At 39.5% G+C, this 19,990-nt stretch overlaps 1 protein-coding gene across 1 annotated transcript; it reads left to right on the forward strand.

Annotated features, from left to right (window-relative positions):
* Positions 1–6,016: 6,016 nt before the first annotated feature.
* Positions 6,017–9,064, forward strand: LOC147016222 (uncharacterized). The gene is made up of 3 exons (XM_085849053.1): positions 6,017–7,061; positions 7,159–7,353; positions 7,452–9,064. Exons 1-3 carry the CDS (start codon positions 6,969–6,971, stop codon positions 8,283–8,285), a joined length of 1,122 nt encoding a protein of 373 aa, XP_085705179.1. The 5' UTR covers positions 6,017–6,968; the 3' UTR covers positions 8,286–9,064.
* The last annotated feature ends 10,926 nt before the right edge of the window (positions 9,065–19,990 follow it).

Here is a 19,990-nt window from a genome sequence, read left to right on the forward strand (position 1 = left end):
AAAGGTGAGCAGGCAAACACAGCCCGCAGAAGAAGGCCGCTGCAGGCAAACACAGCCGGCAGATGAACTGGCCGGCACAGGCCTCGAAGAAAAACAGCCAGCAGATGAACTGGCCGGCACAGGCCTCGAAGAAAAACAGCCAGCAGATGAAGTGGCCGGCACAGGCCTTGAAGCAAAACACGGCCAGCCGATGGCACAGGCCTTGCAGCAAAACAACAGCTGCCGATGAAGTTGGCCGGCCTCCGCCTCGAAGAAAAACACGGCCAGCCGATGGAGTTGGCAAGCCTTTGCCGTTCAGTGGAGGTTGGTGGAGGGAGTGCGGTGGTGCTGGCCACTTGGAAGGCGGGCTCGGACCTACCTTCCCGTCTCCCTCCCAACCTTTCGCCTTTGCCTGTCACTGTACATACCCACTCCCTTAATTTGTCAAACCCCAATTTAGCCCCAACTTATTTTTTTTTGTTGTTTTTATTTTTACTCCCCCACTATAAATCGTCCCCTAACCCCCTTTATCGTCCTTGTTCGGCTAACCTATCCTGTCACCTAGCCTACTCCCAACCCCTACGTTCCCTTCCCGGAGGGGAATAAGGGAGAGCTTACGTCCTGTGTCGAGGCCCAACGAAGCCTCAGAATGGCCTCCCCAGAGTTCAGCGATCTAACCCAAAGTGGGTCCAGCGGCCCACAACGAGAGCGAGGGGATGGATGGTGCGGAGGGGAACATCTCCTAATCTACCCTAACCATTTAACTGTTAAACTACCCCGGGGCTTTCAACAAGCGCCTCTCGCTTAAACTATTGGTTCTAACAACCCAGATTCCCGTCGCCTGTGTTGGTGTCCTTACAATTTCGGGCCTCGCCCCCCAATTTTCTCTCCGTGCCCTCACACGGTCTCCTGGCTGGGACACGTGGCTCCCTTTGGCAGGCACGACCCTCTGCCGAATCTCCCGCTATGGCACCCCCGGGCACTACACTGCCTCCGAGCCTACCAGCTCCCTAACACTGGGGAGTGCCCCCCATGGCACCTCCCCTGAAACGCACACGTGGCAGGCCGGCCTCCCGGGCCCCTTTCCGAGGGTCACCCGTGCCCACAACACTGCCCACGCGGCTAATGGTGCCCCGGGCCCCCGCACCAGGCAGGCGCACCCGTGCCCACTACTCTATCCCGGCCCCCCATGGGCCCTTGGCCTACCGCGGCCGACTAGCCTGGTGCCCGGGGTACCCACTCAGCGATACTCACCTTTCGCAGCCACGCTCCCAAGCCCGTCAACAGGGCTCCTGCACCCCTCCAAATGGGTCTCGAGCCTACTTTCCCACCAACAACAAAACGACCTCCATTTTTCAATTTGACTAACCCAACTGACTCAATCTACACTGACCCCGGGGGTCCCTTGGGCGGGAGTCACTCCTCCCCCCAATCACTCATCGCACCATGCATTCCCCATTCGCTCCACTCACACAGACCCGCTGGCCTCACTCACTCACCATGTACACGTACTCACCTCACAACCCACCAACAACTCTTCAACACACTCACCGCTGAACTCTGCCATCCTTCTAACTACATCCCCTAACTAACTCGTGCTCCCACGTCGTCCCTTACACTAAAGCACGTTCCTTTTAACCTACGTAGCTAAACTACGTCAACTCTACACATTCATAAGTCTGTCCATGTCTCCAAATAAATCATTTTATTTCCCCACCTAAAGCTCACTAAATCCCTCTACCTAATCCATTCCACGGACTCCATGAGGACTTACCCCTGCCCCATGAAGTCGGTCTAACTAAGCTAACCCTTCCCCCTAACTAGTTTCCATCCTGTGCCCAGGCCAAGGGGGTCTTTCACCCCTTGCCCAGGAATCCTGTGCACCCGAAAGTGAGGCTTGCTTTTTCCTTTTCCATGCGCAGCACCTGCGCGGCAACTCAGAGCTCGCGCACTTTGCACCTGGCCGTGACGTCATGCAGCTGCACGTGTTCCTCGTCCCTCCTTGGACGCTACCATCCGGCAGAGATACCCCTCCTGCCGGATTCCAACCCCACGTGCAGCCATGACGTCACCGTGCGCATAAAAAAAAAACACAAGCCCCACGTCTCGAGGGGTTTCCCACGCGAACACATGTGCTTTGCCCGTTGGAGCTGAACACACACGATCGCGTGGAGAACCCGTCCGGTCCAAATCCATTTACCTGCCTAAACTTTGTCCGTCCGCGGGATCGGCAAATCCACCGCGTGCGTTTCCGGACCGGGACTTCACTCTCGCAAGCGAGCACGTGGTGGTCTCGTGCGTTGCACAGCACGAACCGCGTGCTCACTGCTGGGTGAACCCGGCACGGTCCTCGAAACAACTACAGCCGCTACCCGGCTTTCGTTTCTCCCATGTCGCCGTCTCCGTCTCCATTCCACACACGCATACCTGCGTGTTACGACGCACACAGTCCACACCATTAAACTCACACCGGGAGACGCGGCTGCGTGCTCCCGCATGCCAACCGACATCTCCCTCACATACCGCTCTCTCACACACACGGTCTCCCTTGCACACAGCGACCTTGCACACGGCCGTTCACTCACGCGTGCGGGGGCACTCACCCGCGGTGCCTCACTCGCACTCCGTGCCTCATCCACACACGCGGGGGCACTCACCCGCGGTACCTCACTCATACACACGGCGACACTCACACACGCGGTCTCTTCCACACACGGTGCCTCATCCACACACGCGGGGGCACTAACCCGCGGTGCCTCACTCACACTCCGTGCCTCATCCACACTGGCCGTTTCTTCCACACACGGCCTCACTCACACACGGTTCCCCATCCACACACGCGGGGGCACTCACCCGCGGTGCCTCATTCACACACATGGCGACACTCACGCACGGTGCCTCATCCACACTCGGCGTGCTGGGAAGCACGCACTCTGGCACCATCGCCACCACACCACTCACACACGGGGTCGCTTCCACACACGGTGCCGTACTCACACCTTGCACCACACACACAGGGACAACCACACTGGGGATTTGTGTCCCCACAAGGGTCTCCGGGGCCTCTACACCCCCCAAGCTCTCCGTGCACCCGTCCACAGCACTCGTCCCCTCAACCTCGCAAAGCACGACCGAACTCACCTGGTCGTGACTCGCCTCAAGGGGGCATACTCCCTCCCCTCGTTCCTGGAGGAGGCCATCCAGGTGCTCGCACCGGGTCCCAACACGCTCCGCGAGCTCAACCCCATTGTCCTCCACTACCTCCGTGTGTGCGTGCGCGTCACTTACCCCGTCTTCATCGTGTAGTCTTCCCTCTATCGTTCCCATCTCCCGTGTCTCTGCCAACTCTTCACCCTTTACCTCCCTTGTCTCAACTATTATTTCTGTTGTCGTCACCTCGTGTCTCGTCTCACACGTTTTGGTCTCCCCATTTAATTTTTCCCTTTCGGTCATCGTCACGACCCTCGCCCAACACGTTCCACGAATTATTTTTTTCACCCGCCTCCACCGCGGGCCTGTCAGCCGTTGCACCCCCACCCAGCTCGTTTGCTCCCACACGTGAAGTCGCCATTCCCAGCTCCCTGGTCACGGCCTTCATGCCCGCCTGCAGGCATCGGCCCATGTTCTGCGTCTCACCCCGCAGCTCTTTCATGTTTGTTTCCATTCCGTTCATTTTTGTATCCATCTTTTCGTTTATTTGTTGTGTATTCGCATCCATCGTCGTTTTCACTTCATTCATTTGCTTGTTCATGTCTTTCATTTCGTTTTTCATTTCATTTGTGTTTGCATCCATTTTTTCGATCATTTTCGCATTCATCTTTTCGTTCATTGCCGCCAGCATGGCGCATAGCTGGGCCATGTTGGATGCACTCAGCTGAGCCGTTTCGGCAAGGGTTGGGGAAGGGTCTTGGTGGAGAGGGGGGGGGTGGCGTCATACACCGCGGCCGCTGCCGCACCCACCTCGGGCCCTGGGTTCAGTTGGGCGAGTCCGTGTTCCTGCACAATCAACATTTCCTGCTCGGGGATTCCTTCCTGGACCATGGACTCTACATTATTACACATATACATTTCTAATACCCCCGGCTCCCGCTCGCCTTGAGACGCCATCTTGCTTCTCGTGAAGGGTTAATTTAAATCGCTCGTAATTTGGAGGGAATCGGGGGTCGCTTCTCTCACCCCTGGACCGATTCCCGTAAATTTAGCCGGAGACAGGAGAGCCCGTTTTCCTGTTCTCCGATACCAGTGCCGAGAGGAGGGCGATGAATTTGTATCGCACGACCTGACACCAGTGTTGCGGTCTTCGCGCCCGCCGGCGTGCGACGGCCACGTAACTCGAATCGCGGCACGTCGCCCACCGGACGGACAATCCAGTCGTGACCCTCTCGGACTAACGCCGGGAACCAGTCACGGGTGGACCTTTCGGTCTCACCGCGATCGAGCCAATCAGCCCCCGCGTGGGATAGGGTTGCTCGCCAAATTCGAACTACCTAAGTACCCACGCGGGGGGTAGACCGGGCGATCGCACCTCGCCGCAGGTCGACTTCGGACACGGGCCACTTAAGCGACCCGTTCCGTACTATCAGAATAACCGAGCGGTGTTATCGTCGACCTCGACGGTTCGATTAATTATCGGGCGTATTCAGCCCACTACCAACCCTTTACGTGAAGCAAGATGGGGATTCAAAGAAAGAAATGACGAAGCGAAGCGGGAAACAGTTCAACAATAAAGCACATTTATTCTCGGCACACGGGAAGCACACAAATACAATTCCACCAAATGCACACAAAAAAAAGAAAACACACTTCCATTTACACAAAAAGCAAACATAAAAGTGAAAACACAGTGCAGAGCTAATACCGACTACCGAGCACACGGCAACACTTATACAATTCTACTTCACAGACGGCGCCGACAACACATACCCAAAACCAAGGAAAAGAAATACCTCAAGAATGAGGCGGCCTGAGGCCGAGACCGGGTCGGGCCTACCCGTCTGGTGATGAGACGCGGAGCGGCGATGGCCCCGCAACCCGCGGGCCTCGTGGACAGTGCCTGGCAGGGGGTGGGAACGGGGCCCCCTTGGTCGCACTATCTCAGCGCGGGGGGAAACAGGAGGGGGTTGCTGATGCTCGGGGTATAGAGGATCTTTATTATCCCTGGTGTGCGTCTCCACCTCGGCCAGGTCGCGCTGCCGGCCTCCCTCGGGCGTGCAGCTCCTGGCACCGACGCGAGCACCCCCTCGTCCGACTCTCTTCAGCTTCTCCCGCCACTGCAGGCTTCGGGCTCCAGTCTTCCACACTCGTCCCCTCCGTTCCGACTCCTTCTCGTTCTCGTTCTCGACTCCTTCTCGTTCTCGTTCTCGTTTGCGACTCTCCCTGACTGACGAACACCGTCCTTTTATCCCCCCGTAACTTCGCCTTTGACCCCCTCCCTTTGACCTTTCACCTCGCTCCCCATTGGCCCGACAAAAAGTGGGCGTGAAGGCTTTTTGATCCACAAATTTGCATATATCGATCGCCCTGGGGGCGGGACAAATCGCCCCTCGCTCACCGATTGGACGGCAAAAAGTGGGCGTGTGTCGTTTTTGATCCGTTTTTGAAGCACAAAATCCGTGATTTTGTACACGCTGTTCAACGTGCGCCCTACACGAGTCCAGCATCGGTGCCCATGAGTGGCGCGAGATGACGGTGATGCGATGGTGGCGAGTTGTGACGGTAAAGGTCGTGGCGGTTGTGGTGAAGCGGCGTTGTGGTTGGTGGTTGTTGTTGTGGTTGTGATGGTAATCATGGCGGATGGTCCAAAATAAAGATAGTGAAAGAAAAACGGCTATCCTGAAGAGTCGCAGCACGTATAAATGACATGTATTCCCACTAGACAACGGGTTTGGGCCTAACTACACATGCACTTACCGAGATACCTCACCTAAGGGACCTGAATGGTGGTTTGCGAATTTGGTAACCACAACAATATAAGTAGGGTAAGAATACTGATTCTGGCTCACTTTTCCCCATGTAAATGAATGGGGGATTTTCAGCGATTTATATTTTTTTTCCCTAAAAATAAATCCCCTTTTTATCCCAAGGTATATTTATTTGTCCCCCCTTTTAACTTGGAGGTTGAACCTCATTGAATTGAACACCTGGGGGTTGAACAGCTCACTCATTGAACCTATAAAGATTTGTTCATTCTCAAATTCCTTCAATAGTTTAATTTTCTTTGCACAATAATCCCCATCTAAAATATTGACAAACAAAACATTTGAATCTTTATATTTTTTAAGATACCCCATTTGTGCCATTACGAAATGATAAACTTCTCTTAATGCTCTTGTTTGACCACCTCCTGAGCCACAGGTTATTTTTTGTTAAGCCCCGCCCACTTTTGCTAAGCCCCGCCCACTTTTGCTAAGCTCCACCCACTTTTCATAAGGTATTTTTTCTAAGCCACGCCCACTTTTCCTAAGCCCCGCCCACTTTTGCTAAGCTCCGCCCACTTTTCATGAGGTATTTTTTCTAAGCCACGCCCACTTTTCCTAAGCCCCGCCCACTTTTGCTAAGCTCCACCCACTTTTCATAAGGTATTTTTTCTAAGCCACGCCCACTTTTCCTAAGCCCCGCCCACTTTTGCTAAGCTCCGCCCACTTTTCATGAGGTATTTTTTCTAAGCCACGCCCACTTTTCCTAAGCCCCGCCCACTTTTGCTAAGCTCCGCCCACTTTTCATGAGGTATTTTTTCTAAGCCACGCCCACTTTTCCTAAGCTCCGCCTACTTTTGCTAAGTCCCGCCCACTCTTACATCATTTCCAGTTCATCTCTGACTCACAAAGAAATCACTAGAAAATTACAGGATGTTATGGTTTTGAAAAATTTCCCAATGAAGGCTTGCCTAGGCTTGCCCAGGGAATTTCCAAAGGAAACCACACCCACCAGTCTTTCTCTATAAAAGCTTCAAACCCAGGCTCCATTTTAAACATTTGTTCTTGCTGGCAATGGTGTTCTGTGTGCTTGTCTCGAACTGTCTGTCTTCTATGGAACTAAACCTTCAAGTTGATGAACTGGATTCAAACCTCTTATCTATTGAGGTAAGATTTTTTATTTTCCTATTTTCAAACTTTGATTGAAGCATACTCATTTAATAATTAAATAACTTAATTAATACATTATTATTTTCTCTCACAGGAAATTGTGTCTGAAATACGAAATGAAAATACTGCTTTTGCTACAACTTTGGGGGAAATTGTTGGCTTGGTTGAAGACCTTATGAGCGACCAAGACCTTGAGTGGGATGACTTTGGTGTTCCTTGGAACTCTCTGTCTTGTATGGAACTAAACCTTCAAGTTGATGAACTGGATTCAAACCTCTTATCTATTGAGGTAAGATTTTTTATTTTCCTATTTTCAAACTTTGATTGAAGCATACTCATTTAATAATTAAATAACTTTAATTAATACATTATTATTTTCTCTCACAGGAAATTGTGTCTGAAATACGAAATGAAAATACTGCTTTTGCTACAACTTGGGGCGAAATTGTTGGCTTGGTTGAAGACCTTATGAGCGACCAAGACCCACAGAACGAGTTCGTCCTTGATGACCCAACCAAAGAGTTATACCTTGGAGACCAGCAAAATCCTGAAAAAGAGTTTTACAGCAATAGTACTCATTGTGAGTTATCAAGACAATACCCACTGAACAAGTTATACCTTGATGAGCCAGAATACAAGTTTTACCTTGGAGACTCACAAATTTTGAAAAAATCAGTAAATGAGTTCTGCCTTGATGGTTTAAATAACTACCTTGGAGACTCAGGAAAAGGGTTCTGCCAAGATGGTTCTAAATATGGGGCCTACCTTGGAGACTCACAAATTTTGAAAAAATCAGTAAATGAGTTATCCTTAAGAGACTTTCTAAGTTGGTTTTACTTTGAATACTTGAAATGTGGGTTCTGGATTGATAACTCACAATGTGATACATATCTTGGAAACTCAACGGGAATGTGGTTATACCTTGAAGACTTGGAAAGTTGGGTTTATGTTGGACACTTGAAACTTTTTTGGGGGCTTTTATTTATTTATTTATTTATTTATTATTATTATTATTTTATTTATTTATATTTTGGAGACTTTTGGAGTTGCTATCACTCTTTGGGATCTAAACCTATCGATGTAGTTCTTTGTCGGATGGTGCTTGATGGGAGCAAGATCAAGAAAGTTCTGGGAAGAAAGTGCAGGCTTACTCCCCCTTTCTACGTCATCAAACCTGAAAGCCTTAAAAGACAGAATTGGAAGAAGAAAAAAAAAACGTAAAAATATATATATATAGGTGGAAATCTCATTTTGAAAAAGACTGTGTTGGGCGAGGATTGAGTTGGGGTTGAGATTTTGAATGTGAGGGTTGGTGTTGAGATTTTGAATGTGAGGGTTGGGACACACACACATACACATCAACAAACAAAAGTTAAGCCTTGACTATTTAGTTGAGGATTCTGTGTTTGGGGTTCACAGATCTAAGAACGTCCCCCTTGACACACATTATATACTGTTATACACCTCGGACTTGGCCCTCGAGTGTCCACAACGGTGTATAGTAGGAGGGAGTGAAGCGCCAACCTATTGCTCCCATTACACACACACACACAAACAAAAGTTAAGCCTTGACTATTCAGTTGAGGATTCTGTGTTTGGGGTTCACAGATCTAAGAACGTCCCCCTTGACACACATTATATACTTGTCCCTCTAGTGTCCACAAAGGTGTATTATCTGCTTAGTTTTGTCTTTTGTAATTCCTGTGAATAAAATGAACCTAAAATCTCTTCCCCTTCCAAATCATATATTTTATAAGTCCAAGGAACTGTATCTATTACATCAACAATTTTAAAAAGTTCTTTCGTCCATCGTTCAGTAAAACCCTTTTCAAAATGAGATTTCCACCTATATATTCTTACGATATCACCAACTTTGAACTTAGGTTTTCTGACATTAATCTCTTTTTCATATTTTAATTTTGTAAATGTTTCTGATGCCTTCATATTCGTTGATGTGTGAATCGTGTCATTATACTTATCCACAATATCCTGAATAAAAGATGACCATTGTTGTGAACCGAGTTGTGTGAATTTTTTATATAGTCTCTCTTTTAAGGTACGATTAAAACGTTCAACAACAACTGCCTTCCCTTCATTAAAGGTACTGTATAATGTAATACTGTTATTTTTTAGAAAATTCATAAATGTCTTGTTATAAAACTCTCTACCCTCATCAGTCCACAATTTCTTAGGTTTTCTCTTACTTTTATTAAATATCTGTTGAAAAGCTAACATAAGAGTATTACCTGTTTTGTTTTTTAAAGGGACAACCCACGCATATCTACTCCTCAAATCAATAACGGTTAAAGCATACTTGTACCCCTTATCATTATTGAGTTCAATCAAATCAGCAGACCAGATATAATCAACTTCCTTGGAATAAACTTTCCTTCTCTGAAACTTTGTGAATATTGGTTTATGTAATTCATCAGCTAATTGCTCTTCAGTCTTAATGGCATCATTAGAGCCTATAAGTTTTTTGAATTTCCAAGTCCAAGTTTCAATTTAACACTAATCATCTTCTTCACGATGAACCTATCAACTTTTTCTCTCAAGGTTGGATTTTGTATCAGAGACAAATTATATAACATTTCTCTATCGGCTTCATGCTTTTCTTCCAACGTTGTGGTATTCCCATAATCAATATCGTGTCTCATGCACACTTCATCAACTCTATTGATTGCTTTACTCCAGGATTTAGGATTGTCTGCCTCATCTAATCTTTTATCTAAGTTTGTGCCTGGACCACAGAAAGAATAACCTGGAAGATGTAATTCCCCTGGTATTCCAGTAGTTGTAAATTTACTTCCTGATAAAAACTTTTGTATATCTCCTCCGAGTTTGTGTTTGGAGATAAATTGATTTTTTTTTGAACCACACACCAAACATATACCTTTTTGTATAACCCTGTTATTTTTACTTTTAATATATGAAATATTTTTAGTATTAGTTTTCTTTTTACATTTGAGACAATAACTCATTTATTTATGAGAAAAATTTCTGCAGAGTGCAAAAACCTTTTTAGTTTCCAACATGCACATTTGAATCTTAATTTTTAAAACATAAAGAATCCTTAGAAATGCCTTCACTCTCTCCTCCATTTATTTAAGAAAAACTTGAATTAAAATCCATATCTTGTCGATGCTAATAGTCTTGTCGAAAGTATTGCAAATAGACTTGTCAATTCTTTGTTTTCCTCCTCGGTGGGTTGAGTTATTTTCTGTAATACCACCAATCTTTTTTGAATCTCACTGGTTTCCATATTTTGATATTTATTCATTCTCTCTCTTTCCTCCCTCTCTCTCTTCTCTCTTTCCTCCCTCTCTCTATTCTCTCTTTCCTCCTTCTCTCTCTTCTCCTTTTCCTCCTTCTCTTTCTTCTCCCTCTCTCTCTTCTCTCTTTCCTCCTTTTCCTCCTCTTCCCTCTCTTCTTCAACTCCTTCCTCATCCCTTACTATACTTGAATCGTTTACACCCCATAGAATATTATACATATATTCATCAGGATTTCTTGTTATTCCTGTATCCAAAATAATTTTTTTACAACAGGATACCAATAAAATTTCTTTTGAATTTCTAAAAGAGCCTTACCTTTTCTTAACCTTATAATTTTTTCATTATTTAACATTCTAATTAAATCTAAAGTTGTTGGTTTATCAACATCAGCATAATGCCAATCTTTTATTGAAAATACCTCATTCTTATGTTGTAGAACATATTTATTAAAATACCGAATACCCTTTTCTTGAAGGTATGCTTGAACACAGAAATGATAATTTTCTTGAAGCCTTCTTGCTGTCATTTATGTATTAGAAATATATGTTAGAATAATATTATGGCACGAAACACCTCCCCATCTTCCCATAGTTAAATCATTTTGTATTTCCTTACTTATTATATATAATCCTGTTTTTTCTGTTTTCATGAGATAAACAAGGGCAAAACCATTATTATATTTACCCTTATTAAATTCTTTTATTTGTTGTTTACTAATCGTGGCTCCACAAAACTCATTCTCGATACCAAGTGGATAATATTCTTCCTTACGAGACTGATTTAATTGTTCCAGGTCTTCGAGGTTAATTTTAAATGACCAATTATACCCTAAATCATTCATATCATACCCCATTGTTCTATTCTCATACAAACGATACGCCCTTCTTTATAAAAATTTATTTTAATTCGAACTGTGAATTCTGTATGACCTGGAGATAATATCAACACTTCTGTATCTTTAGAATACACAGCCGTTTTATTTAAGTATATATATTGTGATAAATCGCTTAATCTCACCAAGTCATTCGCGTCAGTCGGGCTTGGATAATTTTTTAATTTATAAGCATTTTTCATGTTAATATTTTTGTTTATATTATATTTATGTCGTTCAGCCTGTGCCTTTGTGTAATAATTTGATAAATCAATATCCAGTTCTTGAGATACACCAAAGATAGAACCATCTTTACCAACATAAGTCATTTATATTAGATTAAAAATAATATCATAAAATTTTTTATTTTTGTTGAGTTGAAATAACACATATAGACATAATTGACCACAACACTTGGAATTTAATTCTTGGACTTGAAATGTTTGATAAACACCATTCTGTAAGAATTTTATGACTTCAACAGGTGGTGGAAGACCAAAACTATCAAAATAATATTTGTCTTGACTATTAAAAATACAAACCCAATGAGAACCGTTCCCATCATTATCTTCTAAGTTCATAATAATATTCTTTGTATGTTTCGACACATTTGTTAATTCATCTCTCATACAAATAACCACATTATGAATTTTTAATTTCTTACAATATTTGGCAAGTTGTAAATTTGATGTTGTATTCTTTCCAAATTCTTTCAACCACTCATCAATGCTCATTTATTTATTAGAAAGATATAATCCATTACCTCTTTTCGTTAATTTTACACCTGCTTGTGCTATAGAAGAAAGCATATCTCCAACTAACAATCTCGCTTTATCAGGCAGACCTTCAAGTTTTTCAGCAAAATCTACAATTACACCACTTCCACTAATTTGTTTCTCCAACTCTTTGTTATGTCTTTCCAATTCTTTTTGAGCCTGGAGTTGAGCCTTCCTTTCGTTGGCAGTTTTGACCGCTGTTGAAATACCACCCGTCAATGCTCCAACCGCACTTAAACCAGCAAATAAAGGAATTAGAAATGGGAGAAATCCTCCACTCGTCTCTCTTATTGAATATTTTTTCAACATTGGTTTTGTCATTTTAATTTTAAGTGAGCCAGTGTCATTCAAGATTTTAACCTGTTCTCTTGTGAGCAAAACATCAATTCTTACTGCTCCTTTTCTCTGAATTGTATTAACGTTAATCGTACAAGGCTTTTGATTTTGAACACAAGATGATAGTTTATGAAGATTGATTTGATTAACATATACCCCAGTTGGTACTTTGCCACTCATTTATTTAACAAAAAAATTATGTGAGACTAATCATCACACCATTATCTGTATTAATCTGCAATTCTGTTTCTTCCAAAAGCAAACAATATGTATCAACTTCTTCACTCTCTCCTCTTTCAATGTATAGGGAAGTATCCACTCGATTAGACTTTATAGTTTCTTTTTGAGCGCTCAGGTCAAACGTATAGATTGTATACAAACTTTTAAATGCTGTCATATCCAAAATAGGTTCTTTATTTCCATTACTTTCACACACCTTTTGGTAAGACTTGTATGCTTCAGCAAAATCATTTTTTTCCCAATTAATTTCCAATCTATCTCGTGGATAAAATGTTCCATCTAGAGAAACGCGAAGTTGTTTCACCTTAGCATTATCACTCAATGCATTATTCTTATCAGTCGCAGTATCACCATCTGGCTTTTTAAAAATCATCCACAGATATCGTGGCTTTCCTTCCAGAACACCCAAATTCCACGTGTAAGTAGTTTGATTGAGTTTAACGTGTTGACATCTTCTTTTGAGGTATGATACACTGAGTGGTCTCTTTGAGTTAAGTCTTCGATTCAACATCTCTTCTGTTTTAAGATTAGGAGTATATTCACTGATATACCAACTCATCTCCTCAATTACAAATTTATTCTGATCACCAAAAGCATTACCAACACCAAAAAGCAATCTATTTTCATTATCATTCCTTTGTAGTTGAAATCTAATTTTAAGACCATACAGAACTTTATCATAATCACAAAATCCAAATATACCTTTAAGAGGAACTGCCACAGTAAAACTATTTTCTGCTTTTGTATCATCATTATACATTCCTTTCCTTTGAATATATCCAGGGTCTGTGTTTGTTCCCGTTGACATATCAGGAATAAAACCTTCGACAGACCCCTTTCCCATTCTATCACTGAATGTATAGAGTGTAAATTTCATCATTTCAGATACAGCAGAGACATAATCAACCGCTTCAACTTCTTGTGTTCCAATATACAATCGCACACTATCAAACATTTTCCAGAAGAAATCATTTACAAGTGTAGCGTTTGTGTTATTCCCAGCCTTAGTGAATTTAAATTTACACAACAAGAAACTTTCGGAGAGATTCAAATAGGTTTGTTGATTATTTATTTCAAAACTTTTTGTACCATTTGTATTCCAGTCTGTTCCAGTTATTGCATTTACCTTGAAGTAATCTTCTTTTTAGTGGAGTTTGAGATAATAATAGTATCATCCAAATCATAGATACTATCAATTGCTTCCATACTTGTATTTATTTAGGAAAAAGATGTTAAAACTTTTGAAACCCTGATCCAAGTATTTGAATTATTTTCTGTCGTTCTTGGGGGACAACTGAGTTTTACCTTTCTTAATTTCTTTTATTGCTTGTAATTTATGAGATTCTTTCTGAGCATCTTTTATACTCTTTACAGCACCTGCTACATTTCCCACAGCAGAAGCAGTTGAACCAATTAGGTCTTTATGTTTAAGAATAGTTGAACCAATACCCATGAGAGTATCAATTATCCCATCTCCTCTAAATTGATGTCCAACACCCCTTTGTCTCTTAGGTTTATAGTATCCTCTACCAAGATACATACCTTCACCCTTGTAGTACGGGGAAAGGAACATCCCATCCCCTGTAATTATTTTATATTTTCCCAACTCGTGCTTCCTCACAATAACCATCGTATTTATTTATTGAAAAACTTCACGTAGGTGAATTCTGATGGATATAACTTCTCCATTAAAAGAGATCACACGATTATCTTGGTCGGTTATCCTAAAATTTACTCTGTGTATGGTTTTTCCTGACACAGGTAGATAAACCAAATTTTTAGGCTCCATATTGAATTTATAACCAATTGGGGTTGAGTATGCGCTGAATGAAAATATTGTATTTGTTTTTAATCCATCATTATAAGCACCATCAATCAAATCACAGTGAATTAACACCGAATTTATTCCTGAGGATATTTGAATGACATTATCACTGTAAAACGTCCCATTAGTTTCAATCTTTTTGAGGAGAAACCTAATAACTCTCTAAATGAATTATCAATTGTGAAATCAACCTTGTAGTTATTTTTAACTTTAATCGTTGATTTTGAAGTATGTTTTTGAATGTTTATAATAATATTTTTTGGTTCATCACCCTGTTCTTTCATAAGACGAGCAATTTCGGAAGATATTTGAGAAATCTCGTATGCTCCGGGTGAGACTGTTATCGTTTTGTATCCACTTCCCGGATTATAACTAAACTTGTCATTTTTCTCGGTTATATTAAATAAGGTATTATAAGTCTCCATGGACAATAAAGATGCCTCATATTCTTTTGTTGTGTCAAGTTGTAGTGGGTATGGGAATGAAGATGTGTGGTCGCTTGTTGTGAAATTAAAACTCAGGATTGTGCTTCTCATCTTATTTAATATGAGATAAAATGTCTTTATATTGATATTTCTTAATTATTTTCATGTTCATCAACTGGTCTAAAATGGCTGATGCTTCATTAAAACAATTGTTATTTCCAGCCTTCTTACTGCCAAACAACAATAACAGTCTATGAACTAATTGCGATGGGTCATTTGGAAGAAAACTAATACCTGAACCAAGGATACTTAAAGCCTGAATAATGTGTTTCTCCTTCTCATTCTTCCAACTTTTACCAGAAAGAATAACCTTATAATTTAGAGTGTTCAGCAAATCAATATATACTCTATCATCATTATTTTCCATATCCAATGGTTTATCAATATACTTTGATTCATCCCTCACAGTTGAACCTTGCCTTCCATCTTTTGTGAGAAGAAACATTAATCTCGGAGTTAGTTTAACAGGGGGTTGAGCAGAACTTAAGAACCTTAATTCATCATTAAATATCAATACCTTTTCTTGAACAAGAAGAAATATTGCTGGTTGTTCTGTTGGAATGAGTCCTGCTTTGGTTTTTGAATCCGCTGAATATTCATTGTTTTGAACAGCATTCACAATATAATCAGGGGGTTGATTAATCTCTTCCAGTTGTTGAAATAAACCTTCATCATCATATTCTAATTCTCCTAAATGCTCTAATTCTTCCTCCGTCATTTGACTAAAATCTTTTAACATTTGAAGCTTTCTAGGAGTATATTCTACTGTGGGAACTGTGGAAACATCTTTCATTTTTTCTTGGGAAGTTTTTAAAAGTGGTTTAAAAAATTTCTCTTGTTTTTTCAAATGCTTCTTCGCCCGTTAGTTTCTGTCTGCGTTTCTTCTTTATGTCTTCCTGTTGTTTTACAACTTTTGAAACCAACTCTTGATGTTCCTTAAATCTTCTTGCTCTTTCTTTTGTATCCATTTATTTATTGTAAAATATCATTTAATGAATTGTAAAGATCAACAGGGAAATTTTCCTTTTCTTCATCATTCAAGTAGATGTGTTCAAATAAATCCTTTTCTTTAAATATTTCATCAAATTCTTTATTAACATTAATGCGAGTTGTAATTTCTTCTTCACTAATCCTTGCATCTCTGCTTTTCATACGTTTGTGTTGAGTTTCTTCATCAACATCAAAACCGAATGATAAAATCTTCACTCCGCTCAGATATTTAATAATTTGTCTCGTTCCTTCTGGATTAGTTTCTAATATCCCAACACCACCAGATTTTAGTTTCTTTAACTCACTCTTACAATGTGAATATTTTGTTGTACCAAGAGAAACCTCCTCAAATATTTGTCCTTCATTCCTCAATCGCATATGTTCCTCCACTGAAATATAGTGATAATCTTCACCTTTTACTTCTCCAGGTCTTATTGCTCTAGTTGTTGTTGATACAATGCGTATCACGGGGTGTTTTTTAAGTAAATTTACAATATTCTCATTTGTACCACACAAGAACCTTGATTTATGAAAGTTTTTTCCAGAAGCAGATTTACCCACAAGATTTATAATAATAGTTGTCATTTATATATGTAATTGTTTATAAAACAAAAAATATATCCCTTAATATCTCATCTTGTTTCACAACAATATATTTATATTTTTCAGTCGTGTGCTTCATATAATCCTCAAATTTCTTTTTACTACATAATGTAGAACAATTATCTCTCCAAAAATTATTGATATCTATTGAATTTAACTTGAATAAAATAAAAGTATTAGCATTGTTTCTGATGGAACGACGAGGAAGTTGAAAGTACGATTGACTAAGATAAATACAATTACAAGAAGAATGTCTCCCTCTTGTGTAGTAGCTGTCCATTACCGTTTGGTTTCTCTCATTAACACAATCATCAAAGATAACGAGGTTCTTTTTTGATTTATCCAAATCTTGGGGAGACGGTATATCATCCGTATTATCACTAAGAATACAAGTTATAAGATTTGATTTCTTTTTACATCTCTGTGTATCACAAAATAGTTGAATTATATCTTCAATGTTATAATCATTTAGGTTTTTTTGACGTTTAAATAAACCTATTATATCTTCTTTTTGAAGACCAGCATTAAAACCTTGTGAGAGTAGTTGATACTCTGGTTGAAAACTCGACTTTGTGAAAATTATTAAATTATCATAATCTAAAAAGTTGGGAGTGAGGAGCATTTTTAAAAGTAAGCAGGTTTTTCCACATCCACTTGAACCAACTATGAGACATCTTAATGAATTTGGGAGATTTTTATGGTTGTTAAATTTTATCTTATTTTCCCAAATAGGTAAAAAATCATTCATTTATATATTTGAAAAACAGGTTATTTAATTTATTATTGGCTTTTTTAGAAACTCTATATTTTATCCTAAGTTCAGGTTTAATTTCAAGATAATCCATTATTTTATTTATACAATATCTTGTGTTGATATTTCCCTGAAAATTACATCCATGAATAATATACAACAACAATCCTTTGAACATTTCTCTTATACGTTCAGTTTCTTCCCTTGTAAGGAAAGGTGTGTTATCATCCTCATACTTTACATTCATTTCTCTAATCAATCTTGTAAAGTAATTCATTTTTGGTGTAAATCTAAAAGAATTATTTTCCTTTTTATATTTTTTATTATCATTAATTAGAAGATAATCACAGAATATACATTGTTTATAGGCTTTTGACTCTGTGTTTAATCCCTGTCTTTCACACGCAGGACAATTCTCAAATTTGTCATATGGAGAATCAGGAAAGTCTAGCATATTTATAAAGTAAAACTTTACTTAAACTGAAATTCATCTATACTTTCAGTTGTATATTACCATCGATATCGATATACTTTTTTCATTATCAGATTCAACGACAACATTTTTTATATTAAAGGTAATTTTAAAATTATCGTTAACTACTATTGAACGAAATGTCATTTCACCTGATATATTAACATCCTTTATTTCATCAAGATTTACATCTTTAAGGTTGTTGAAAAAAATACAAATTTCTCCTTGCATATTACAGATGGTCTTATCTTTTCTTTCTAAAGCTTCATCCATAAGGTTTTTGTTCTTTGATACTTTTTCTTGTTTCATTGCTTTTTCTAGTTTTGAATATATTACTAGAAGGAGAGGAGAAACTTTTGTTAGAGATACTTTAATTGATGTTCTACCAGGTATACTAAAAGCCCTTCCACTGAAGGAAATTGAAGAACTCATATTATTTACCATAATAGTTTTTATCCAATAGTTGTTATATTTATCTTTGTTCAATTTTACATCCTTGACATATTTCTCAGTATCTTTAACAGATGAAGAGATTGATTGAAACTTGTCTTTTGTGTCTTGAAACATTGTATTTATTAAGTGAAAAAGTTGGAGGATAAAATGTTTTTAAGCACAGATTCACCTATAAATTAAACGAAATTTTCATCAAGAAAATTTTAGTTTAAGCAAAGTTTTATTCTATAAATATGGTGAATACAACGTACTGCGATGTTTGTAATCACGAATATAAACATTATAGAAAACACCTCCGAACCAACAAACACACATTTAATCTATTTCATCAAATATCTCCTCTTGAGTTGGAAAGAAAACATTGTGATATCTGTTCAAAGGATGTTTTGAAGAGTAGTTATAATCAACATCTTCAATCACAAAAACACAAGAAAAATGAGTTTAAAGTAAAGGGAGACTATTATATTAAAAACACTGATGAGGCATTTAAAGGGCATATAAAAATAAGGATTTTTCAATTTGGAGAAGCCAGTCCATCATCAATAGCTGAATCAATTGAAATAGTGAAACCCGATGTTGAAAAATTTATTAAAAAGACATTAAAAGAAATAAAAACTTTAAAGTTTTATATGGGAGTGAAAATGAATATGAAAAGACAAGATGAAGAACAAACTCCTTATATGAGAACAGATCTTCATTTTATAACATCATTTCAAGATTTTTTGAATAGTGGGGTTTATGAAGAACTATCAAGACAAGAGGAGGATGTTGATAATACAGTGGTAGGAAGTGGATTCAATATTAAAAAATCATCTTTTTAGATATACACATTCTAAAATCAAACCCTCTTAAAGCTTCTTCTTATATTGAATTACCAAAAGAAATAAAACTAAAGAAGGCAGTTGTTAATATTAAGAACAATGATAATAAATGTTTTCTCTGGTCTGTTCTTGCTCACTTACATCCACCAAAATGTAATTCAGAAAGAGTAAAACAATATATGAAATATGAGAATACCTTGGACATTAAAGATTTTAAATTCCCAATGCCATTAACAGATATTCCTAAATTTGAGAAAAAGAATAATCTTTCTATTAATGTATATGGATTAACGGATACAAACAAAATTCAAATATTAAAAATTTCAAACAACTATAAAAATGAAGAAACACACATTGACCTTTTATATTTTAGTGTTGGAAAGAATTCACATTACACATACATCAATAATTTATCAAGATTAATCTCTTCTCAGGTATTCAGAACAGCAAACAAAATATATCCTTGTAAGCGATGTCTTAATTCATTTCATACAAAAGAACGATTAGAACAACATTCAAAATATTGTAGTAATCATAAATCAGCTGTAATTACAATGCCTAAACCTGGTGAAAAGATTTATTTTGAAGATTATAATAAATCTATCATGCACCCATTTGTGATATACGCTGATTTTGAATGTATCCTTAAAAAGATAAATACTGCTTCTCCTAATCCAAAAGAACCATATACAAATAAATATCAAAAACATATTCCTTGTGGTTTTTGTTATTATATCAAATCATCTGTTGGAGAAAAGTATAACAAACTTGAACATTATCGTGGAAAAAATGCTTCACAAGAGTTTGTAAAACGATTAGAAAAGGATTGTATAAGACTCACTAAATTAATGAAAGAAACAAATGAACCGATGAAATTAACCAAAGAAGAAAAATTAGAATTTAGAATGAACAATATCTGTCATATTTGTGAGGGGGAAATTAAGGAGTCTAAAGTTAGAGACCATTGTCATCTTACTGGTAAATATAGAGGTCCCGCTCATTCCTGTTGTAATCTTAATTATAAATTA

The sequence above is a fragment of the Eptatretus burgeri genome, chromosome 12, assembly GCF_056783735.1.
Source record: "Eptatretus burgeri isolate ZD-2024b chromosome 12, Ebu_testis_v1, whole genome shotgun sequence".
Classification (NCBI taxonomy): Eukaryota; Metazoa; Chordata; class Myxini; order Myxiniformes; family Myxinidae; genus Eptatretus; species Eptatretus burgeri.